The sequence below is a fragment of the Balearica regulorum genome, chromosome 4, assembly GCF_011004875.1.
Source record: "Balearica regulorum gibbericeps isolate bBalReg1 chromosome 4, bBalReg1.pri, whole genome shotgun sequence".
Taxonomy (NCBI): domain Eukaryota; kingdom Metazoa; phylum Chordata; class Aves; order Gruiformes; family Gruidae; genus Balearica; species Balearica regulorum.
The window spans coordinates 52,238,203-52,264,225 of NC_046187.1; the positions used below are offsets into that span (position 1 = coordinate 52,238,203).

Sequence of the window (26,023 nt, forward strand, 5' to 3'; positions counted from 1 at the left end):
TTTTATTGTATGCATGCTTTTAAAAGAAAAATTTCCAGCCAAACACAAGCAATGGTTAAAGCAGGCTTAGCTGAGTTACCATGAAAAACTTCAAGACTATGACAGTGTAGTTTGTCATGCATGCAAAACCGATGCAATTTCTTTTCAAGATTCCTGTGCTCCCAAGGTTATTCTTCCCAGTCAGGATGTGAGAAAGCTTCCCACTAAATTTCAGACTAATTCAAACAACCTGAGTCTGAAATTTGGCCCCTGAAACTTTTCAGACTGAAAGTCTGGGAGCCACATGGCAGGATGCAGCCCTTCAGAATGTGATGGCATTTTCTGATACTCCTTGATCTTCTTGTCTTCACAAGCCAATTCCTCCCCAAACCATATTGTCGGCTGAGCACGAGGCGCACATCTCCCCCTCCATCACCTCTGCTGAGACAGGGTGCACGTGGAGACGGTGAGAGCCCTTCCGGAATGGCAGGGAGCGATCGCTGCTGTTTCCCCTTTTCACCCCTCTCCGCAGACATAGCCCAAGCCCCATCTGTTTTACACTTGATATTTGGAGCCAGGTGGGAGCTGACTACTTAAGAGCTGGAGGCATCTGTAATGCCATCATATTCTTGATGTCGAGGCCTTCAGTGGAGCCCAAAATTATAGCGTGTGTTTACTTTTCTTAGCGTAAAGGCACTGCTGCGATCTGCACGCCGGAGGAGCAATGTGGCTTCTCCACCACAGAGGGACTGTGCAGACATAGCAGCTCAAGGCTCCTCCAACTAACGGAGGGACCACGCTTGGGGTAGAGAGCTATTTCAGCCTCTGTACCCATCCACAGATCTTATCTGCTGAGCCTGTCAGAGAGGTGCTGGTTTTCTGCTCGGGGGGACACCAATACAAAGGTGAAGTCTGTGCGCTTGTTCCAGACACAACCTTCTTAGCTGGATGCTACTTTGGCTAAACCTGAACTAGGATTATCAGTCCACACCAAACTAAACAGCAGAGCATTACATACATTGTAGAGTGGCAATAGCAAGGCGAAATTTGCAGTGAAACCCGAATTTGTCAATTGAAACTCCAGCCAGCCAACATTCAGAGTTGGCATTTAACCCAGCGCTGTACTCCAGGCACTACTAGCTGGAAAAACAAACAAATGCCAGCTGGCTTGCACAGCTAGGATGGGAAATGCTCATCTGAATGAGCCAAAATGGGTCTGTATCCTGTTTCCGAGCCTCCCTGAGCTAAAGGTGTAAATGCTTTGCTGCCATCTCCCACTTCAGTAAGAGAAAACCCACACAAACCAGAATTATCAGCCCCAGAAACAAAAGAGGTCCCCACCAGCAAGCATTTCATATGGCAAAACTGCCAGCAGGTAAATGTTAACCGTGTCAAGAAGAACACTTGCACAATCCAGATCGCTCAAAGGATGTATAGCATTAGTTTTTCAAGCACTGACTATGCTGAATATACTTGTAAACAGGAAGGCATTGAAGTAGGCTGGTGCTCATGAGTCAGAGGGAGACAAAGTCACAGTGGTGGTCTGTTAACAGCTCAGATCTGACAAATCCTATTTAGGCATATAATTAAAGTCTGGGTTGTAATAAAATAATTCCATTAAATATCCACCCTCCTCTAGTTTTCAATTAGCAACATGAATTTAATTAAAGGATATCGTTCCTGAACCAGAAATTTTTTTGTGCTGCTTCTTTCAAGAATTAACATCAATTCTTTCTCTGTGATGGGGGAAGGAGAACTGGGGGGGGGGGGGGGCGGGATTAGGGGGGAGTGTGTGTGTTTCTTAAAATATATCAGACTAAAAACATCTTTAGTTTTGTTCTCCTGTATTTTGTGTATGCAACTTGTGTACAGATACCTCCAAGAGTGGGATGCCTTGTGGATTTAAAGCACTATCTGGATAGAACATTAAAATTGTCTATAATCATTACACTTTCAATTGATATAAACGACAAAATGGGGCCAGTCCTGAAGAAGCAATTACTAACTGAAATCTGTATGAACTCCAAGGCAGGGATAACAAAGCAAGAAAGCAGGAGGGGAAGGAAGAACGACAGTAGCCACAAAAATAAGTTATGCACTCAGCACTGATACATGCACATCATGGATTAATACTTTAAAAAACAATAAAACTACATAACTACTTGCAGGTTTTCCTTGGCCTCTACACATAAGTCTATAAAAGTCTTGCAAGTAAAAAACGCTAATGCGCTTTTTGCGGGTGCCTTAGCAGAACTGAGTGTTGAAGAGGAAACGTAACGCTGGGAGAGGCCACCTTAGCCATGTGAGGGTGGGCACGGCATGCGGGGCACGCGGAACAGAGCTGCAATGGAGGTTTGGGAGACACTAACACAAGGAGCTCAAGGCTTCCCCCACTGTAGGGGAATAAGAGAATGTGGTAGGAGAACAGGAGAACAGATAGGTACAGAGAGGCTCTGGACTTCATGGCCATGAGTTACATCGCAAATCCCAGTAGCAGAGACCTCTGAGTTGTCCTTAATCGTCCTTCTCCCCAGAGAAGGATGGGATTAGTCCCTTAGAGGAAACTTACCAAGCACTAACCCGTCTCGAGGAAACTCCCATCTGGAGTCATAAGGCAGTTGCATTGGGTCCACATAAATGTATTCGTGACCATCAGGGCTGATAGACTCAATGACTCTCCATCTTATCTCATACCGTGGCTTCTGCAAAGCACATTGAATGCAAAACCAACCATTAGTCCTGTGCCTGACTTCAGAGCAGATCAAAACCTAGCAGAGCTCAGCATCCAAACTGAAATACTTTTCTACGTTACCTGTTTCCATATGATGACCAGGACAATCAGCGAAATTATCACAATCACTAAAAGCACTAAGACTGCAGCAGCCACTGTTAGTTCTGATCGCAAGGCTGTGGAGTAAAAAGACAGATCATGTTTTCCTCCTGAGCCATGAGGAACATGACACATACATAAGACACCCACCTCCCCTACCATCGCACTTCCCATGTCCTGCAGATGTGGCAGGAGTAGTTCCTGGGGCTGGGGACTGTAAAGTCTTTCCAAGCCCAGAGCTGCTCTGCCTTCCTGTTTCAAAAACAAATGCAGAGATTGTCTAGAAGAACATCCCATAGCCAGTGGCCATAAAATGATAAAATTAATGATGGAACCACCTAATAAGTGAAAAACAGATGCACCATAAAGACCTGTAGAATGCCTCATCCTCAGATGTCTCAGGGTGGAAAAAAAATCCATTTTCATTTATTTTTATCTGCAACAATTCATATTTCTATCTATTAAGACTGGGGTCTGTTAGAGAGGGGTCAAGCTGGCTGCTGTAATTTCACAAAAGGACAAAGCAAACTCACTGGGAGCCACAAGCTTCAGTTCCCGAGTAACAGCACCAAGGTCATTCCTTGCCACACATCGCACAGCCAGGGTTTCCTCCACCTTCTGGAAGGTCACCTGGCTTTCCACCATGTTTTTCTCATCCAGGTGGGCTTCCATGTGTATATCAGAGATATTATTAGTCAAAAGAGTCCATGAGGTGTCATTGCTGCACCTGCAGAGAAGAATAACAAGGGAAATGGGAGCTGGGCATAGGTATGGATAAAGAAGAGCGAACAGATCAGCAATTGCCTTTCCCTATTTCTTCTGACAACGATCATTTTAAAGACCAGAAATACTTAAGACCACCTCTGTGAAAAGTCTACATCTTTCTTCCCTCAGAATAATTTGCCTTATGATCCTCATTACTGCTGCCACTTTGAGGGCCTGACAATGCAGCCCAGCATGTCTGGTATAGCTTGGTGTCACTATGTAACCTGTAGACTTATAGTACTCGATGGATCTCTATTTCTCCTTGTGCTATACCCTGTGGTAGGGCTAGGAGGACAATCATCCCATCAGGCAGCAAGAGATTTTAACACAATGAAAGCAGAACACACTTGGGAGGTTCCTAGGACTCCTAGCCTTCTTCCATGCATGGTATCCCTCTCCCTGGTGGATAACCTCCCAGGAAAAACCCTGCCTCCTACCAGCCACAGAAGGAGCCAGTCTAGAACTAGCAAAAACAGGAGTAACTACTCCACATGTCTAAAACACTTTGAAGGTGAAAATTGTAATTACAGAATCATAGAATTGTTTTGGAAAAGACCTTTACGATCATCAAGTCCAACCGTTAAGCTAGCACTGCCAAGTCACCACTAAACCATGTCCCTAAGCACCACATCTATATGGCTAGTAAATACCTCCAAGGATGGTGACTCAACCACTTCCAAATGTTGGAAAGTGGCTTGGTGAGCACTTCTGCCAGCTCCCTCAGTACCCTTGGGTGGATCCCATCTGGGCCCATAGACTTGTGTGTGTCTAAGTGGTGTAGCAGGTCACTAACCACTTTCCCTTGGATTTGGGGGGCTTTATTCGGCTCCCTGTCTTCCAGGTCAGGGGGGTGGGCACCCAGAGAACAATTGGTCTTACTATTAAAGACTGAGGAAAAGAAGGCATTAAGTACCTCAGCCTTTTCCTCACCGTTCATCGCTCTTTCTGTCCACATCCAGTGAAGGATGGAGATTCTCCTTAGCCCTCCTTTTGTTGCTAATGTATTTATAGAAACATTTTTATTGTCTTTTACAGCAGTAGCCAGATTAAGTTTTAGTTGGGCTTTGATCCTTCTGATTTTCTTCCTGCATAACCTCACAACATCCTTGCAATCCTCCTGAGTTGCTTGCCCCTTCTTCCAAACGTCATAAAGTCTTTTTTTCCTGAATTCCAGCCAAAGCTCTCTGTTCAGCCAAGCCGGCCTTCTTCCCCATCAGCTAGTCTTTCAGCACATGACAACAGTCTACTCTTGCACATTTAAGATTTCCTTCTTGAAAAATGTCCAGCCTTCCTGGACTTCTCTGCCCTTGACAACCTCTCTTGAAATATAAGCAACATGCCTCTAAAAAGAAAAGAATTATCTATAACTTACTGGCCGTTGATGAGGAAAACATGGTATGGCAACTAATAATGTTAAGCTAATCAAGGATGCAACAAGTCATATTTTAGATAACACAGCACCCGCTTTTCTTACTTTTTAATGTCCTTGCAAACTAGCCATTCCACATCAGGAAGCGGGGTCCCCTCTGCCAAGCACCTCACTGTCTGCCCCCCTGCAGAACCATGGTGATTGTCCACGAGGTCTAAGATCAGGGCTGGAACTGGGAAAGAGACAGCAGTTTGTCAAAATATTCATCAAAATCTACAAATGCAGCCTGAAATTTCAAATAAATCAGGACAGGTATGTTTGATCGACAGCTTAGTGACAGCTAGAGACCTCAACTCGTCCAGGACATCCTTAACTCCTGTAGGACAGAGCAGATCCTAGGCTAGTGCCACGAAAAGGGAGTGCTGAGCTTATGCCACGTCCTCATGTCATACTAAATGAGCTATCATCCTCGCTGTCAGCTGGAGTAAGTTAGGCGGGAGGATAAAGTTTCTTTTTGGCTCAAGGCCAGAGTTGAAGTGAAAGCCAGGATCAGGGTACGAGAACTCCAAGGACTCGGCACGCACGCACTCCTCTGGACACCCTGTTTCACGCCTTTCTTGTCTCAATACTCCAGGCAAACCGTTGTGTAAGTGGATGAAGTCTTTGCTGTGTGCCATCAGTTCTGGTGGGCGAGGCTTTGGGGCTCCTTACCTTGTATTAGCAAGGAGAAGGTGATTCTTTTAATCTCATCTTCATTTTCAGCAACCAAAGTATAGTATCCGCTATCTTCTTCCTTGGCCCGGATCAACTTTAATATACTTTGAAACCTATAGGAATGAGAGTTTTTGCTTGTATTTTTAGGGCAGGCATAAAAAAAAATTCACTTTAGTGCAACATGCAATTTGGGTATGTAGAGATTATACTGTAGTGACATTTAGAATTTCTAGCATGTCTTTACACTAAAATCATTACTCAAACAGTAAATAACTACCAAAATACAATAAGAAAGAAATGGACATAGTTATATTCTGCAGTGATCTGACAAAACCTCTGATATTATTGGAAATAGCTAGAAATTATTGGCACAGAGACATATTGGAGGGACTGAAGGGGCTAAGTGCTCAGAAACTAAGATTCCTATGATTTGGAGAGGTTGATGTTATCAGGGGAATAAAAAGAGGCAGATTAGGCATTGTCCTTCAGAGCAGAAAACAAAGAAATTATTTTTAAATGCCACTGAGGATGAAATAACAAACTGCAGTGGAAAGAGAGAGCAGGAGCAGTGCTTATGTTTCTGGGGGAGAAACTCAAGTCAATATGGCAAAGTAAGAGTCAGAAGAATATTTTTACCTTGTTTCCTGGACTTTGTTTGAACTAGTAACAATCTCAGTAAGATTTTCAATCAGAGTCACATTATCCTTCAACCAGTACATTTTTGGTGCTGGGTATGCCTGCACATCGACGACAAAGTTTTTGACTTCGTGTAGATTGACAGCTTCCAGAGGGCTAAACTGAGGCTCCAGGTGAACGAACCCTTTGTCTGTAAACAAAAATGCCTTGCGTAAACAACTCTCTGCAGCATTTTTCCAACACGTTAATAATTTTTGGACACTAAAATGAGACTATACCATGAACTGTAATGACTACTTTCTTATTTTCCTTAACCTCCTTGGTTGCATGCCGAGCAGTACATTCATAATCCCCTGTGTCTTTCACTGATGCCTCAGGAATGGTCAAGGTGTAAACCAGCTTCTGCGATGGGACTTTGATATCATCAAGTTTTATGAGACCTTTTTCTTTCTGTAGTTTGGAGAAGGAAAAAAAACCTTACTTAAGTAACTGAGCTGAAAGTACACCGTGGAGGATTTATGATGTCACTGGAGTGAGACCAACCATCTAAACCCTGTATGGCAGAAGACTTGTTTACTCAGTCAGGGTTGTATTTTCAGCCACAGGCACAAAAGGTGTGTCTATAAAAATACACCCTTTTGGAAGCAGGCACAGAAGGATGAGGAGGTTGAGAGCTCATATTTTGTTCGCTCGAAAAAAAAACATTCACAATTTGGGTGAGCAGCCTGAAAGAATGTTTTACTGCTTTTGCGCTACCTTCTCCTCAGACATAGAAGCTGTGGGGTTTTATTTTGAATTTTATTTGTTTAGTTCCCATGAAGTAGAGTGAATTTTCATTCCCTCCACCAGACAAAAAGTAACCCATTGCTAGATGCTATGTTCTGCCTGCTCTCAAAACAAGAATAATTTATTGGCAAGGAGAAGACTGCTGCGAGTAAAAGGATGGTGAGAATGGTAGACCTTGTTATCATGAGAGGCTGGAACAAAAATACACTGGGGACATTTTTGAAAGGGGGCATACAGCAAAGTTTATAACGTGCAACATGGAAAACAGAACAAAACCTTCTCAAATTATTTTTGTTCTCTTGGGCTCTTAACTTACTTAAATAAAAGATAGGATTTGGAGTCACAATTAGGTAGTCATTTCAATGACTCCATCCCTTCAGTGACCAAACTTTTTACATGGGATATTCTGAAACTCTCTGTTGACAGGGACAGGGTCTAACAAATAAAAACTTTCACTGCAGAAGGATGTTAATGCCAGTTTGAAAACTTCTGAGGTTCTCCAAAAGTTTTAAGGTTTTCTTACTAGGCAGTTCTTACTAGTGAGTACATTGAATGCAAGAGTCATTTTAATGAACACCTGCATGATGAAGAACAATTAAGTCTATGAACTTGATTCTTCATCATCCTCTACTGTGCCCAAGAATCCACAGTTTAAGAGAGCCATTTCAGATTCAGACTTCCAGCAGCAGAGCTCTCTGCAGATGTCCAACACATTCCTAGATCTTTCTATTTCCACAACATTTCTTTTTTCGAACCACAAGACCTGAGAGACAGCATTCCTCCCTCCAAGGATGGACTCCTAGTCACACCTCACCTTCCTCTCATGCTTTGCATACTTACTAACAGCAAACTCTAACTTTTGGGGCTGACTTTCTTTTCTGGTAACCTAAAAGTAAAAGAAATGACTCTGTTTTCTCTCCTCAGCTGTCCTCATTCAGAGAAGAGAAGAATATTTTAGAACCCCACCTTCTTCCCCAATAAGTAACTACAAATATTCAAACGAACAATAAAATAAAAAAAAGAGATATTTACCACTTTCCCAGGATAATTCCACTGTAAATTAACCACCTCATTGTCAAAGACCACACAAGTTACTACGATGGTCTCGCCTGTTTTGTAGACAGTTTTAAGAGCTTCAATTTCAACTGGCAGCTGCGAAGTAGCTAAGAGAAGAGAAAGAAAACAGATTTCGTTTTTTAAATTATGCAATTTTCACATGATATGATTTCAGGGCGAGATTTCCATTTCATTCCTCTACTGAGGAATTACCTGGAAAATTCAGTGAAAGTACTGCTGGTTTATACTGATATAAGCAATGGGTACATAAAGTATGAAGTGTATAGGCATTTTGTTCAATCCCTCAAAGAATGATCTATGCTAAAATTAGAAGTTCCTATGTCAAACGCTCCTGTGAAAAAGTACTCAGTATAAAAGCAATTTCCCATTTTGCTAATCAGTGAGTGTCTTTGAAAATCCGTTGTCAGCCAGTAAAAACTTTACTGTCAAAATATTTGAATTGTGCTGTTTTCCAGACTACCCAAAGTCCTACAATTCGAAGCCGCTGGGAAACACCAGTCTTTTAAATTACATTTCAGCAAAGAGGATGAAAATCCATGGATTACAGAAGACTTTTCTTGCAGCCATTTGGGACAGGAGATAAAGTTAAGGACACTTTATTCTCATCAAAATCATATGTAACCGCTACGTAAACTAGCAAGTAAATAACTAGCAATACTACCAGAGGAGCAAAGAGCTCATCATCAGGGAAATATCTGATACAATCCTGTGATGCTGATACTAATGCAGTTCTTACAGTGTGAGGAAAGAACTGGGCTGAATATTATTACTTTTTTTTTTTTAATGAACAAAAATAAATACCTCTTAAAATATAGATGAGGAACTCATCGGACTTGAACTCCACGCCTTTAACCATTGTTTTGCATGTATATGAGCCTGCAGGGAAATTCCCTATGAAGCCTTGTTTGCTGTCATAGAAAGCATAGACAGCCTTGTCTAAATTGTTAATTAAAGTCACTTGAGCATTCGGGTCTGTTGTCCGACAAGGGATAATGGTGGGATCACCTTCTTCTACTAGGATGAACTGGTCTTCTGGTATAGAAGGAACAAAAGGCATGTCTGGGTCTGTAAAAAACAAGAGGAAATTTTACATTGTCTTGTTTGTAGTAGGTCTATGTACAAGAACTGGATATCAATGACCACTTATAGATCGTAACTGAAAACAGTATAGTTCATTAGTCCGCTTTTTCAGAGATTGCAGGTAGGGCATGCTAATTGTATGCAGTATCTAATTTCTGCTATTTGACCTAAGAACAAAACAGGAAAGAATAGGAAATGCAAGGACCCCAAGAAAAAAAAGCTAAGTAGTATTATTATTCCCCTTAGACCTGGTTCTGAGATATTCCTATAGTGAGAGCAAAATGATCTTAAGTGACAAAAAGCAAGAAAATCGCTACTGGGTGTCAAAACACTTATGCAATTGCTGGGGACTAAAGTAAAGATGAATTCACTTTATCATAGACAACTCTACCAAGATAGATACACAGCAAAAAATCTCAGGGAAGAAATTGGACTTAACCATCCTATTTTTATGACACAAGATTTTGCACTTAGGTTCAACAATCATTGCGCGCGCGCGCGCACACACACACGCACAAAATTAAAGATCCTGCCTTTTATCGGCACAAATCACTCATCTTCTTCAGTTAGATTTTTTTTCTTTGGTAATAGTAGTTGTCTCCTAACCAATATATAAGCAGGGGAAAAAAATAAAAAGAAAAAAAATCCAAAGATTTTTAATGTCAAAAAGTAGAAATCAGTTTTGTTTTGTTTATGTTGAATACCATTAAAGCCACATTTCATCAAAAATAGTTCAAGGTACTTATCTTCATGCATTTCTAACATGTCCGACATTACAGTTACGAGACATAGTTCATTATGGTCACAGCATGTGGTTTTCAAAATATGGTATTCAACCAGAAAAAAGCAAACAAACACCTGGTAGTTTTATTTCTTTTAAAGTCAACAAAATACATGCCAACTTTCCTACCCAGCCAATCCAAAGCCTGAGTTTAAAATATAATTGCATAACATATCCAACTTAAAAAGCACAGCCCTCAAATTATCTCCACTTGGCCATTCAGAATAAACAAATAATCCCTGCTAGCCTGAAGCTTCTGTGCGAAGCTTTATAATAAAATTTAATAAATAGCAATCCAAATCCCTCCAACAATAGACTTTCTGCTGCACTGGCAGGCTCTTTGTAGCAATATTCCAAACACAGCGCTCCATCCCAAAGGCGCTGCCAACTCCGTGTATTCATTTTCCCACTGTAATTTAAAACAGAAACAGGATTCACCTAGTTTGGGTTTCTGCGTGCTGTTAGTGAAAATGGGATATTGTGTGAAGTCTCAGTGTAATGCTCCTTGGCTAAAGTGGGTTGCTGCCACCCATTGCCCTCCTAATTCATTGCAGGAAAAACAATTGTAAAGACAAAGTTTATAGTGGAAACAGAAACATTCTCTATAATTTGGAGAAAAGGATATGTTTCTGCCTTTATGACATCTGGATGGTTAGTGAGTGGAAAAAATTACAGGGTGTTTCTGCCCTGCAAATCTGGTAGGCTGATGTCTAGAGGCATTAAAAAACAAACCAAAAAGGCCTCTTGAAGAACTCTTCCATCTCTTGCCTTTATATTCCTTCACTGAGTGAGTTATAAGACTGCTTAAGACCAACAACATCCTCTGGTGATTTGATTAGAGCTGTTTGGAAGTCAAGATACATGTGCCAAAGCCCACAGCCTCTGCTGAAACATCTTGGTTCAAGGATGAACGCAAACGCTTTACATTTGGTGTGGGAAATGGAGGACAACTCTTCGAAGATCACCATCCTCGAAAAACACATCACGAATTGCAAAAATTTAATGCCACTGCAAAATTGCCTTTGAAACAAGTTCCGTTAGTGCTTCCTGAGTTTTTCCGCTTCCATGGTCTTCCTTGCAGTTGCAGACATCATCTCCTTCACAACATATTGCAGTTTTGCAGGACGATTTGCAATATCTTCTCCTCTCTTTTGTTTCCTGTTCAAAATATTTACTGAAAATCTACTGGCTTGATCTTTCCTGGCCCTGCAGTTGTGCCACTCATCCCATGAACCCCAGCCAACACCGAGGAAACATCCAGACAGGGCTTTACAAACACAGTCAGTTGTGGGTCTGGTGCCTATCTCAGCTATGACAATGAAGATCTTCATCCCACGGGTAGCATGGAAAGCCTTTAAACAGATTTCCAGTTGGAGCAAGGGGGTGGGAGGGCAAAGCCGGGGATAGGTACTTCCAAAAAGAAGGGATGCCATTTCTTCTGGGTCCAACAGGTTTTCTACCACCAAAGAGAAAGGCGGTGCAGGGCCTGGGAAGACTATGATTGCTCTGAAAATTACAAGGCACTGCATGGTAACATCATATTTTTAATCTTGCATCAGACTGGCCAGCAATAACACTTCTCATTTCACCCTCCCTCGTGACAGCCACCCCCAAGACGTCTCCGTTGCTTTACATTTCCCAGGCCCTGTGCACACACGAGTTTTTTGCAATTCTCAGTTCAAGTCTAATTCAGGTTAAGAACAAGATATGGCCTTCCTCATCTGGCAGCTGCTTTAGTGTCAGACATGGCACTGGTTTGGTCTGTACACATCCCAAAAGATCCACCCAAGTCACTCCTGAATGGACTGGCATTGACATCAGTCCTCACCTGGGGGCCAGGCAAACACAAAGGCTGGACATGCTCCCATAGCTGAGCTGACCTGGCCACCAAGGTCAACTACCCAGCCCATGGTGGCCAGAAGACCTTAGGTCTGAAGTTGTGAATTCATCCCTCTTCTTGAGAACTAAAACTCTTACCAAAAAAGTGAAAGCCAATAGAAGGAAAGAGGAACATAGACTCACAGGGGCTGGGCTTGATCTACGCGTTAGGAAATGGCTCTGGGGTCATTTTATCTTCCTCTGACAGCAAATTGCCACCAGCAATACATCTCTTCTGAATATTCACAGTTCAGCGCTCTCATCCAAACCTCTGGGTAGGGCTGCGGCATCCCCCACTTACCAGGCACATAGATGTAGACGTCCTTCCCTTCCACTTCCCCATCTTCCACTTGAGTGTGGTTATAATAGCAAACATACAAGCCCGTATGAGCGGCTGAGGCATTTCCTACTTCAAGCACCGTCACGAAGAGGCCACTGTTGTTTTCTTCATGTCTAATGTCTATCCTGTGGCTTCCCTCGGTCACTGGGTACTGCCAGTTCACTTCGCTGTCTCCAGAGCATTTGAGCGTGAAATTGGAATTGAGCTGTACCACCATTTCATTCCTATTAGGAACAATAGTCGGCAGAGGAAGCTGGCAAAGTGTTAGGAACGGTCCTGCAAAAAGACATGAATAAATAGCATGTGAACACACAGAACAGCCTCAGCGCAGGTTTGAAATAAAGCAGAGTGGATCCAGAGTAGCTGTTTTCCTGCCAATTTCAGATGATGTCCCAGGAAATCTGCCCTTGTTAAAAGCCAGAGCTTTGCCCAATGGATGGCAAACGGCTTCACTTTGAAATGCTAAGTGTTTGCTTGCTCACTTCTGTTTGTCAAATCATGAGGTGAAAGACAGAGGTGAAGTTAGAGATGGCTCCCAATCCACACCTCAGCTTCCCAGCCCCAAATGTGGGCACGGCTTGGATGCAGGATGGTGAATCCCACACCCTGGCAGCTGGGTCACGGGCATCTTACAGGTCTTTACAGCACCGGTCAGGAAACCAGCAGTTCTGTCAATCTTTGAGTAAGCTCACAACTGAAAGTTAGAAACCTTTTCCCAAAACCAACACCTGCATTTTACATCTGGCTTCTATTTCTGCAAAGGGCCAGAGCAGGGGCTTAGATCCAAAATTTGTGCATCAAGTCTACCTCTAGCCAAAATGTACAGAAGGTTTATAGCCAAATAAAACTGTAATTCGCTGAACTAGATGTTGTAGATGGCACTGGTTTTCAGATGCAGTCTACAGTTAGAGGCTCAGATTTGCAAGCCTAGGTAATTTGTAAGTGGGTTGGTACAGGTCCAACTCCTAGAAGGAAAATTAGGGGATCCACACCCTAAAAGAATGGAGAATTCACCAGGGAAACAGATTTGCTGTTTCAGTCTATCAAAGGACCGGTACAAAACAGATAGGGCAGTCCACGATAAACAGGCACTTAGGCCCGTGGTGTGAAAGTGGGGTCTGTGCAATAAACCAGCAGCAGGAATCCAGACTGTCTTTGAAACCGGTTTCTCACTCCTGCATGTGTTATCTCAGCCTACAAGGCCCTTTCTATATTTGGCACCCTGTGGCAAACCCTGCCCTCCCCTCCCGGCACCATTCGCTCGGCAGATGTTGGGAAGCTCGGCAGGCAGCCCCGGCGAGTGCGGTTAGGTGGTGCGGCGTGGGAGGACGCAGGGAGCCCACACAGGCAGCCTCGCCGGCACCACGCTGCTGGAGAAACCCCAGTGGGGCAGAGCTGGGGCAGCGGGAGGTAGGCAGGCTCACTTTCCCTGCGCAGGCAGGTAAGTCGGGAGGAAGGTTATAGAAGCTGTAGGGGTGCCAAAGTCGCCAGCACAGGCTAGCAAAAGCACCCTTGTCTCGGTAGTTCTTAGCCTACCGAAGGGAAGGGCAGAAGAATCGAGCCTGTAGCCAGCTGGCAACCATTTGGCATTTGTTATTGTAAGCATAATGAAAGCAAACTTAAATACAGATTTACAAAGGGGTGGGGGTGGAGGGGCTTAGAGGACTGAGGAACATTACCTGTGAGAAAACATCCCAGGATCAGGAACGTCCGTGGGGAAGTACCCATAGCTACCAACAGCTGAAACAGAAAGGAGAAGGCAGGAGGGAGCCAGTTAATGGACTGACAACAGGAATGAGAGTTTGCAGGATCCCTCTCCTGCAGTGCCCTAGCACAGCTTCCCGGCGCTCTGCGTGGTGCCACGGAGAGAAACGGCCTTGAGACCTCAGCTCGTACCCGCAACCCTCCCACGAGATATGTGGGGCCACAGACATGGGCACCATCACCCCTTCTCTTCACTGGCAGCGTGAGGAGCCAAGTCCGGGTTCCTTGAGTCCAAGTCAAACAGGCTGCAGGCAGGTCTGATGCCCACTGCAGCCTCCAGGACTGAGCCCAGAGAAGCATCCCTGCACAGAGGCAGCGGTGAGGATGCAATGGCTTTATGCAGTAAGTTCTGACCTTTTAGTTGCAAGTAGCTGTTATGGGAGGAAAAAGTATATTTAAAAGCTACTTTTAATACAAATAGTACAATCCTGAGTGATATTTTTGTTTTGCCATTGTACATATGTATATATATAGCATACTGAATACAATACAATACCATAGTGTTTATTGCTTATTTAGCAAGAATTCCCTTGATCGAGAGACATGCTATTTAAAACATATGCTGAAATTTTCTAACAGAATAAATCCATGACAGACTGTAGGCCAGCACTGCCATTCACAGAGCATCTCTTCTCCCCAACTGTTTGGAGAGTCATAGATCACATGCGACAATTTCAGCTTTCAAACACATAATCCTAAAACATCAGTCTTGAAGAGTCAGCAATGGCAATAAGCATCTATGTAATTTTTGTGCCATCTAACAACATTTTTACTTAAAACGCTCAAGCAGCCTGCTAGATAATTTCCAAAGCAGAAGTTCCTACAACCCTGGCTCCCATTCAAATCAATGGACATTTTGTTGGTGACTTTAATAGTAACTAGATTTGGCCCAAAGCCAATATAGATTAAGAAAAGACTGCACAGAAAAGCCCCTAATCTCAAACACAGACCAAGGACTATAATAAAGGATGATGTGCCAAGACAGGGACTACTTTTCAAAGGTTCTGGAGAGTTTCTATTCAACCTCTGCTATTCAGCTCCTGATGCTGAGATAGGAAAGCACGTAGGTGCATCTAGTTATTACAACTATGCCAGTGCCATATGAGAGTTAAATGCTTATAACATGCCAAGGAGCATTTCTGAACCAGTCCCTCTTTCCTCTCACAACACGTGGAACAGACAGCACGCTTTTGCAAAGCAAAAAGTATTTGATATGTGAATCAAACATAAAGGTCTCAGAGGCAGAATTAGAATACTTACAAACTACCAACCCCAAAAAACATGTGCAAACAACTTCAGAAATTCAGCTGACAACATTCCAACAGAGACAAGGCTTTTTGCCTCATTCTTCAATTAGCAATACTTGCCATGTGTTTATGTATCTGTCTCCCATTGATAACAGACTCCTGGACATCAAAGAAGTCCCTCGGTCTCAGCCTCCTTACTCAATTTTATCACATTTATATCGTGTAATTTTTTTCTGATAAAGTAACCCACTGCAAATCTTGAAAGACTTACCATGGTCTGCTTTATTGATCTGACTCCTAAACTCCCAAGATCCACATGACAAAGTTACCCCACTGCCTGCCAAGTTTCCTTTTGCCTTTTCTCTCTGAAAAGGCAGACCTCTCTCCCTTTTGCGTTGTTCAATGCAAGCGATGCAGCACAGAAGGAGAAAACCAAAGCTAGCTCAGCTCTGGCACGCCAGTCTGCAGAAGCTCTGCCGAACCGGACTTGCACTGTTGCAGAGCTGTGGGTGCGAGGACTGAAGCCCCATGACTATACTGATGTAAGTACAGGTGATGGCATTTCCAAAGTGCTCCTTCGAATTTGCTATCTTGGTTGGGCTGCCATAGAGATCAATGAAAGCTGAGTGTCTCAATCTACTATTGCAGTTTAAAAACACAAGGGCTTCCTAAATTTGCATTTTCCAGCTGACTATTCTTTCACAACCCATCGCTTTGATCTTTCCTCAATGACCCGCTAATCTCATCAAGACCCATAGCAACACTTCCTCACTGTGAAAGACAGAATAATGTACTAAGGATTCACCATCATCCATACTCAAAATCTATTTGAACTGGATTTAATTACATTGTGCATCTGACTTAAGTATGCTGGAGTCCCATCTAGAGCATATTCTCACACATCACTGCTGGGGTCAAGGTTTAATGCAGGTACAATTTCACACTTCTCATTCCCACACCACCAAACAGCTGTGCTTACCATGGTTTTGTTTATTTACAATCACCTAACTTTTTGTATGCACTTATTTGGCTTTTTTTACCTTCTTTACAGCAGAGCAGCCCTCTTTGTCCTAAACCAACCAAATCTCAGCCCTGAATAAATACATCAGGTTCAGTTCCTAATACCACTCCATTAAAACACAAATTGGTGTAACCTCACTGAAGCCAGTAGATTTATGCAAGCTGAAGCCCAGTATTGACAGCACACATACAACGTAACTTTGAGCCAACCTTAATTCCTTGCATACCTTGAACATTGCCAGCTAAAATGGAAACCTGGGTGTGTATAGTGAAAGCTAGATGACGCCGTGAGGGGTTTGCCAAACTCTCTGCAGGGCAGGCTGATTGCCCAAGGTAAACCAGTCATTGCATCTACTTTAACCACTGGGTTTTGAAAGGATCTGACTGAAATTTTGGTATCTCTCTTGTGTGCTTTAGTGATAAAAAAAAAAAAAAAAATCAGGAAAAGAACATCTGAAGAACTGTTATCAGCAAGGATTCGATCTTCTAAACATTCACAGCAAAGCGCTGGCTTCCTACAAGAAGAGTTTCATTGACTGCACCGTAGAAGACAAAAGCAATATCCAGAAAGTTGAGGGAAATACGTGTTTAGAAAATGATGCTATTCTTGGGTGATTGCTCTACATGACCTAGAGAGAAAGCACGGTGGTGGACCGAGAAGTGTCAGTGGTATATATTTTTTCATATTGCTGTAAATCAAGGACCTCCTTCAAAACAGAAAACTAGACCATCTACCAGGAGACTGGAAACTCTAACAGACTTTTCTCCAGCCAGCTACCCAGTCACTACAGTTCATCGCCTTGGCCACAGGATGGCAATGTTGATCCACATTAATGAGCCAAATGGCTTGCCGCACAGGCGGCAGCACTAGTCTTCGTAGCAAATTGAATCTAAACTGGGTCTCCTGGATCAACTTAAAATTCAAATGTCTTATATTTTAATTTCATGAGATTTCATCAGTTTAAAAACAAGTAATAAAACCAAATTGGTCGCTATTGCTCCATATTTACATAAGTGATAGGACAGCAGTTGGATTGCAAATCTTGGCACATAATGATGTGATTATGCTTGTTATGAGAGGGGTGGGTAATTTCAGTGGTGATTTTGTCAGAGTGGCAGTCTGTCCTTCTGGGAAGACTAATCTTTTCCAGGAAGAGTTAAGGCTAGCCCAAGAAAAAACAGGAAAATTTCCTCCTTGTGGCATATGTCACTACCTGAACGTAAATGTTCAGGCGAGACCTCCTGAAACATTTCTCGATTCTCAATTCCCAAATTGCAAACTCAGTTCTCCACAAAAGCACAGCAGCCCCCCAGCGCTAGCAGGCGGGTCTGAAGGTTTCACTGCGGAAAGGCACAAACAACACAAGAAAATTTCTTCAATAAAAAAGACTAGCATAAATGTTCTCCTAAAATGAAGCTTGTTTCACAGTCCTTTTCAAGTATTTGCATCCAATATAGCCTGTACACAGGAGTGTACACATCAAGACCAGCCCAGTGCTGGGCTCCTGCAATGTGCTTCGGGCTCTGCAGGACACACAGATGGCTGCTACCCAATGAGTCTTCCAGTCAGCCCTGATTCTTCAGCCCAACCCTCGAGGACAGTCTAGGAGCTAAAGGTGGGGGGAAATTTGCAAAATCTAAATTTCCCCACTCATTCCAAAAAGGGTTTTCCAGACTGTCTCAGTAAACAGACAAAAAGACTGGCACTTCCAAGGAATACAGCTCACTTAGGTTCTCAGGATCAAATCAAAGAACACCTCAGATCCCAACTTAAGTGCTCAGAGTAAGTGCATGGAAAAAACAACCATCTCTGTTGACCACAAGAGCTAGGAAGCCTAGCTGTTGCAAACTTTTCCCTTGGGTGCCCATGCAAAGCTTTGTTGGCTTGAAAGAGATGAGTCAAGCAGGAGAGCAAGGCAAGAGGGAGAGAAAGGATTGTTTGCTTACTTGCTCGCTTTTTAAAAATTATCAGCAATTCTTGCCACCTCCAGGAAAAATAACCTCTCAGAAGTCATTCCCTGGTGTTTGAAACAAGTGAAGCAAATATCTTCTATTAAAATTTTCAGAGTTCACATGCAGACATAGTGTCATTGTGGCCATGACGATCTAAGGATGCAAGCGAGGCAAGGATTGTATAAGGTTATACACTTCACCCTTGTTTTTAGACCAACTGGTATAGCTGGAAATAACCAGCAAGGTCTGGGGTATGCAATACATGTCTATCTATATACATTGTACTCGAATCCTAGCTTGATACCATAGTACTGTGGAGAGGTATTTTATTAAAGTATTTATTACTTCCTGCTGTCTTGAAACCTAACTCCTCGCACAGCTACATGAAGATTTCCCATACATCAACGAGCAAATAAGAGCGAAGATGGCCCCAGTGCCCGATGGCAGCCAGACTGGCACACCTCCTGCCCCTTCCTGCCGGGAGAGGAGTACCAGAACAAGGGGTCTCATTTTAAGGCAGTGGGAGAGCGCCTGCAGGCTGGAAGAGCTGGTTTGCTTGTGGACTCCTAAATCCCAGTGCTTTGTGAGGTCTCATTTTTCTTCAAACTTTTTTTTTTTTTCCAAGCTTTGAGGTTGGCTAAACTGCTGTTTCGCTGAGGGCCTTTCTAAACTGGTCTTTGTTAACTAGAAGCTAAAACCAAAGTCCCTTGCTGGGAGACCTTTTCCTAGCGTTTCTAGACTCAGAGTTAAAAGTCAGATCTCCGCAGTTCATATTTTGATCAGCCGATGACAGAGGAACCTTTGATGCCTGTCTCCTTGCTTTGATCCCGTCTCTTGCCCCATCCAGGGACACGGAGTTGAGGCAGCAGAGCTGGGACCCCAGCTGAGCTCTGCATCGGCCCCGGGAGATGCCGAGGGCAGAACAAGCCGCCCCCCTGTCCCCGGTGCGCCCCGTCGGGCAGACAGCGGGCTGCCTACAGCCTGATGGGACAGAGGTGGGGATGGGGATGGGGATGGGGGGGAGGGGGGGTTACGTTCACACTCTCCAGGCCCCATCAGGCTGCAGACGCTTGCCAGACCCTGCCTGCCCGCGGGGAGCCCGAGCGGCAGCCCCCAGGGAGCGGGAAAGGGGGGCTGCCGCGGCTGCCCCTCGGTCTGCGGCCCCTCGGCTAGAGCCGCTGCGGATCAAAGACTGCCCGGGACACCGAGCAAACCTAGCAGAGATGGCAGCTCCCAGCCACTTCGCTGTTTGTCTGGGAAACAATAGGAAAACCTTTGCCAAGCTGGAGCGATTTTTTTTATATTTTTTTTTTTAATGCGAGGTAGCGAGGAAAAAGAAAAGTGGGGTAGGGGAGACGGAGAGGAGCAGAGCAAAGCAGTATTTCCCTCCGTGGTTGGCTAATTCTGCTGGCGCTGCAACCCCAGGGCTTTTCCAGCCCTCTCCGTCGGGCGATGCACGGCCCCTGAGGGCGCGGGGTCCGGAGAGGGGGTGGGAGTCTCGGCGTGGGGACAGACCTTGTGCCCCAGGTCGAAGCTGTGGGACCAAAGGGAGAGGACGTGCCCGTAGCCCTGGGACGGGTCCGTCGGTCCCCACCCGGGCCGAGGGGATGCCCCGTCCGCCCCGGGCGTGCAGCCTTTGGTCCCGGAGGAGCGCCAGGGAGTTGGAGTATTTACAAGAGACGCGCCGAAAATACCATCGAGAGCCGCTGGAAACGTGTCCCCGGCGCGGGCGGGGGCCACGGCATCGCCTCTGCCCCGCAGCCGCCTCCCCGCCGGGATGCGGGCAAGCCCCAGGGGCTGGCGGCTGCGCCGCGGGGCTGCTGCTGCCGCCTCGCTAGATCTGTCGCTGCTGGCTCCAGAAAAAGCTGTCCAAGTCCTGTTCTCTGGAACGGCTCCTGGACTGCGGGATCCGCGTCCAAAAATGTTGAGCAATGCCGCGGACAGCCAAAAAGCCATTTCCTACTTGCTCCTAGGACTTTTCCAGGGGACTCCAGCCTGGCAGAGGCTGGCAAGTTTGCAGCCTTCGCGCTTGACAAAATCCAAACGGTGGCCGCGAAGACCTTGCCCTCCCCCGGGGTAGGAGGCGGTGGGCTCCAGCAGTCCGGCGGGGCATGCAGCAGGGCTGGCGTTCCCGTTGCGAGAGAGGGGCTGTAAGCTGGAAAGGCTCCAGGTACCAGTCCTGCCTAATTTCAGCATCTTCTCTTCCGTTGAAACGTGTAAAAAAAAAAAAAGACGGGGCGCGCAGGGATGGAGATCGGGTTGTCTTGGGGAGGTTGTGTCTGTGCCCCCGCCCGGGATCTCGGGGCAATTTAGGCTACCAGGTCAGGGGGAGTGAGGTGGGAAAGGGAGATCTGAAGAGGGGAAGGTGGTGAAAAACAAAGGGTGGGGGAAGGGACGGGAGAGCAGCGGGGTGAAGGCAGCAAAGGATGCGAGAAGAGGGGGAGCCGCTGGGCGCGACCCTACCTTACTTTGTCGGTGCGCGTCCTCCCCCCGTCCCCGTCCCCCCCCCCAGGCACCGCCGCTACCCGCGGAGCCCCGGCGGGTCGCTCCCGCCCCCGCGGCAGGAATGCGGCGCGGTGGCCCCCGCCGTCCCAATGTGTTTGTCATTAGCGCTGCCCGCGCTGCTCGTCGCCGCGCCCCGACGGCCCGCGGAGCGCCGGCACCCCGCTCCTCTCCGCGGGGGCCGCCAGCTCCCGCCGCCTCCCGCCCCCTGCGCCCCGCGGGAAGGAGCTCATCGCCCGGCTCAGAGCATCGGGAAAAAAAGAAGGGGGAAAAAAAACCCAAAAGAAACAAAAAAAAAACCCCGCCACAAACCAACAACCAATAAATAAAGGCGGAAAAAAAAAAGAAAACAGAAAAAAAAAGCAGGAGAAAAGGTGTAAAAAAAGAAAACGGTGGGGAAACTGCCCCTCACCTCTTACCTTCTCCTTTATAATCCGCAGCCCCAATCCTGCAGATCGTAAAATATCCAAAATATGTCCACGTCTTTTGTGACTTTCCCCGCTCAGCCGCGCGCTCTCCCTCCAGCTTGCCCTCCCTCCCGATCCGACTGTAATGGTCTCACAAACCGCGTCCCGTAATTGATTCAATGTTATAGTCCATCCTTCCAAAACTAATCATTTGCTTTAAGTAAATAGCTGTCAGGAAATGAAGCCCCCCTCTGGCCCCTTCAGAATAAGAGCCGCCCTGGCTCTCCCCGCGCCCCCAGCCCCGCGGCCGGAGGCGGGCGCGCCGGCGGGAGGCTCTTACGCAGGCAGGGGGGCCAGTCTCTGCCTCCAGATTTCACCAGCCTTGCAGGGGAGGGGGGAGGTTAGCCATATGGCAGGGGCGAGGGGGAGGAAAGGGGGAAGCGGAGAGTTTTGCACTGCAGGGGGAGAAAATTAAAAAAAAAAAAAAAACCAACCACCCAACCCAAAAAACTTTCATGAAAACTCCGAGTGCTCCCAATTTCATGAATGAGCCTTCCCTCCTCAGACCCTCCAGGACGGTGGGTCTGGCGCCGGGCTCGGTGTCCACGGTCACAGTGTGAGTTTACGGATGGGGAGTTTGATCTGGAAACGAATTTGCGGCTTCCTCGTGTCCTTTGTACACCACTGAGCTTGGGCTTGGGCTAGAGAGCTGGATGGACGGCCGTGAGCCAGCCAGGAGCAGGAGGCACTGAGAGAGAGGGGGAGAGACGAATCCCTAACATTTATGAATGAAAGACACAACGAAAGGTAACCTTCGCCAGGAGCCAGCCCCCCCAAACCCCGCAGCTCCGACGGGACCGGGAAAGCTCTTCTCTTCCTCTCTGCCTTTGCTTTGCCCAGCGCAAACCAACCCCAGTAATAACCAAGCCAGGGGGCACGGCGAGGGCCGGAGGTGCCTGCGGAGGCGAGGGCAGCGCACGTCCGAGTCCGTCCTGTTTGAACACGCTCCGGACGGAGCTTTGATCCCCGCCGGGGAGCCAGCACCGGGTATCTCTGCTTTGTTGGCCGTCGCTATCTGCTGGCGATAAGGGGTGGCCGGGGGAGCTGCCGGGGAGCTGCCCTCGCAGCCCTTCTGCTGCAGGCTCCCTGCGGAAAGGAGCGAGCGGGGCCGGCGGGACGATGCGGCGGCCGCGGGAGAGGGGGCAGTGCAGCCCCAGGAAAGGAGCGGCGCGGGAGGCCGCTGCCCGCCTGCCTGCCCGCCTGCCTGCCCGCCTGCCTGCCTGCCCGCCCGCCTGCCTGCCTCCTGGGCAGGGCACCGGCCCGAGAGCTGCGACCCGGAGCCTCTCCGGCTTCCTCCCCTCCCGAGCCTGCACCCCCCCACCCCGCACCTCTTTTTTCCTTTTAATATTAAACAAAAGAAAAGTTCGTCCTCGAAGTCAAGCGGCAGGATCCGATGGGTTTTCTCTTTCCTAAACGAAGGAGAATTAAGCCTCTGAAGCGAAGATGCCCCTAAGGGAACGGGGGCAGAAACGAGAACCGACTCCTCGAAAAGCGCGCTCAGGCTGAGGTGCCCCCGGCTGGGCTCGCAGGGTCCCCGGCGGTGCTCCCGGCCCTCTGCACGCCCTCCACTAGTGCACCCTCGGCTCGGGTGAGTGCACAACCCCGCTATTGCTTCCACATGTTCCTCCAGGAAATCATCGGAGTCAGATCTGTGAGCAGCCCCTGGTCGGAATGCTAACAGGATACCGTAATGCTTGTGAATAAACAACAAGCTCCTAGTGAGTCAAAAGCCTGGCAAAACAAAACAAAACAAAACAAAAAAAAAACCCAACAAAAAAAACCACCACTACACCCTGGAACTTTTTACCTGGGGGGCGAGTGCACCCAGCAGCCTGAACCCCTTAATTTGTGGAGGGAAAGGTCTTATCATGACTTAGGTCGGAGCCGCGGGCTCTCGCGGATTTAAGCCCCACGAAGATGTGCGGTTCAGACCGGCGGCAGCAGCGGCCTGCGAGCTCCGAAGCGATCGCGCCCGGCCCTGCCGGGCTCGGGCCGTGATTTGCCGTCGGGAACGTATTTGGTTTAAAGTGCGGAGTGGTGGAGGTGATTCCTGGAGAAGTAACCGTCGGGATGGGATGTAATGCGAGAGTTACTCTTGCAAAAAGAAAGGACCAAAAGGAAGGGGAGGAGGCGCCTGCTGGTTGCAATTACCTGCCTCATTTGAATAATGCCTTTGTCATGATCATTATCGAGCGGTCGTTAACGGCTTCCACGTGGGATCTCACAAGATCCAGGGAAAATAAAAATCGCAAATTCGGGGACTGGCAAAGCTGCCCGCCAGGCCAGTCTGGCGCTGCGGGCGGGAAGCCCGCCGGCCTCTGCGGGAACCGGGACCGGGACTGCGCTGCCCCGTCGCCCAGGGCCCCTCCGGGGGAGCGGTGACATTTTCCTCGACGTGGCTTCCCCCTTCCCCACGCCAAGGACCGGGCCGCCCCGGCCCCACGCCCGCCGCCCCGAGGGGGGACCCGGCAGCCGGCTCCGGGCTCTGCCCGCACAGCCAGGGCCGGGCAGCCGCCGCTGGGCCGATCCCCCTGCGGCGAGCCGGCGGTGCCTGTGGATTGGTCCCGCGCAGAGGAGATGGTAGTTAAAATAAACCCTCCAGAACGGCTCCTGAGCTCTACCCCCCGCTCCGTGTGGCGCAGGGGGGTCCCGTCCAGGGAGGCGCGGGGGACTTGGGGTTAGCTAGGGGACAGGCTGGGGGTGGAGAGGATTTTCACCACTGCAGCCCCCTTCCCCTCCCCCCGAAGGGCTGGAGCATAAGGCATCCCGCTAGCGTGTGTTTATGCGGCAACAGATGGAAGCTGCACATCTTAAACAAAACTGCGGGCTAGAGCCGCTCTCGCCTGTTTGTGTTCCCAACCTGTCCCGGAGGGGGAGTGTGGGGGGGTGCCCCCTCCCCCGGTCTGCAGCGCCGGCAGGGTCTGGGCAGCGGGCACCGACGGGGCGGATTTTTGCAGGGCGGCTCGCTCCACTCTCCGTCGCTTCCAGGGGGGCTGGGAGCCTGCGAGCAGCCCCGCTCGGTATCACCCCACCCGGGAGGAGTCCCAATTTGCTGCAAGTAATGAGTCCTTTCCTGCGACTCTCTCCCAAGGGTGAACCGAACAGCGTTTAGCTGGCTGAGGCTATTAGGCAGCCTAATAGGTGGCTCATGTGGGGTCCGAGCGGTCTCATGCAGCGCAGGGGCGGGTGAAAGGGGGTGCACCGGCTCGGGCCCCGCGGGAAGCCCCGTCGTGGGGCCGCAGCCTTTTGTCTCGGTGGGAAGGCAGGTCTGGGTTTGATTATTGTTACCCACGTTGCAGCAATGCACGGTGCGGGGGTCAGCCGCAGCCTGCTCACCCGTTTTACCTTCTGGAGCAGGAACCCTTGCGTGGTGAAGAGCAGCTCCAGCCTGCAGCAGACCCCCTCAAGCCCCTGAGAGAGGGAGAAAGCGGACCAGCCTCTCATCACTTGTCGCTATAAAGCTGTACTTGCATCTGTCGCGGAGGGAGGAGAACACAGCGGTGAGGGCTTCCTGAGACAGAAGGGGAGCAAGTCAGGGGGACCGCCAAGCCCCCCAGGCCCACCAGGCGATGCTCACTGCCCACAGGAGGGCCCTGTGTGCGTTTACAGTCCTACCAGTTTGGGGTTTTGTCTTTCCCTCTTTCCACAACACCAGATTCCCTCGTTCTGTTTGTTCAACAGGATTTGGCTCTGAATAGTAGGGATCCCGTGTCACCGGGAAAGCAGGGAGCTAGACAAAAGAAATTATCGTGTCCCAGCCTGCCCTCCCCAACCTTTGTTTTGATTCCCCACATGGTTGGCTAAGGTAGTTCCCCCGTGCCCGTCGTTTTCCCACTGAGGCCGCTGCTGCCGCACCGTCGAGCTGTTTTGCTTTCATTGTTGCATTTGGCTCTTGACATTAAAAGATGTCAAAACAGCCGTGGAAGCCTTATTCTTTGAAAAACAGGCTTTGTTATTCCTTCTGCTCCCGCCCTGACTTTTCGACTGGGGCGGGATAACCACGCCGCTCTGCTCCAGAAGCGGCCCGAACCTAGTTTAGGGGTGAGGTAAGGCAGCCCAGAAGGCAAGGGGGAAACGGGTTGCCCGCCCCACCCCCCAGCCCCCGGGGCGGGGAGCTCCGGGCCCCGCCACCGCACCGACGGGGCGGGGAGGCAGAGCCGCTCTCGGTGCGGATGCCTCCGGAGCTGCCCTTCGCCACCGGCCGGGGGTGCCCGGGCAGCGCCGCCGCCGCCCGCGACACTAGAGGGCACCGGAGCCCGCGGGAGGAGCGAGCCGGGCCGAGCCGGGGCACCGCACGCCCCGCCAGCCTTTGGTGTCTCTGCTGTTAATGAAAGGATCGACCGGGTTCGGAGGGGATGGTGAAGCGGGGCCGTTCTCCCATCGTCCCTGCAGGTCCGGCCCTGCACAGCCCCGGGCTGCCGCGGGCCGGGCAGTTCGGGGGATGTGGGATGCTGCAAGGAAAGCAGAGAGCGCAATTCCTCCCGTGCCACGAATGAGAAGTTTTCCCTCTGAAATCAAAGGACCTCCTCTGCTGATACAGCCCAGGTTTGATTTCGGTTCATAACTCCCGAGACCGTTATCTCTGCCTTTGTTCTTTCAAGCTGCAGCAATTAATGGATTACAGCAGGACACAAACACAGCCAGACCAGGCTGCTTTGGTTCTGCATCTATTTACCATTAGCACCAGTTTTGCCCCCTTGGGCTGCTGTGTTTGGCGACCCAGCCCTGAGTTCTGCACAGGGGAGCTGGCTGGTGTGGAGGCCACCCTGGACATAGCGGTCATGGTCACCCTTGAACCGACGGGCATGGGTCAGCCCTGGTCTGTGTCAGTTCAG

At 48.1% G+C, this 26,023-nt stretch overlaps 1 protein-coding gene across 1 annotated transcript in view; it reads right to left on the bottom strand.

The window, feature by feature from the left end:
- Positions 1–21,321, bottom strand: part of PDGFRA (platelet derived growth factor receptor alpha) — a 35,417-nt gene extending 14,096 nt beyond the window's left edge. The window contains exons 1-12 of the mRNA XM_075752153.1: positions 21,141–21,321; positions 13,915–13,975; positions 12,197–12,511; positions 8,958–9,221; positions 8,112–8,242; positions 6,572–6,743; positions 6,294–6,483; positions 5,655–5,770; positions 5,049–5,175; positions 3,343–3,536; positions 2,792–2,886; positions 2,549–2,681 (exon numbers count right to left, since the gene is read on the bottom strand). Coding sequence (XP_075608268.1) covers positions 2,549–2,681; positions 2,792–2,886; positions 3,343–3,536; positions 5,049–5,175; positions 5,655–5,770; positions 6,294–6,483; positions 6,572–6,743; positions 8,112–8,242; positions 8,958–9,221; positions 12,197–12,511; positions 13,915–13,963 — 1,786 coding nt within the window. The 5' untranslated portion in view covers positions 13,964–13,975; positions 21,141–21,321. The remainder of the gene's footprint in view (positions 1–2,548; positions 2,682–2,791; positions 2,887–3,342; positions 3,537–5,048; positions 5,176–5,654; positions 5,771–6,293; positions 6,484–6,571; positions 6,744–8,111; positions 8,243–8,957; positions 9,222–12,196; positions 12,512–13,914; positions 13,976–21,140) is intronic.
- Between the last annotated feature and the right edge of the window lie 4,702 nt (positions 21,322–26,023).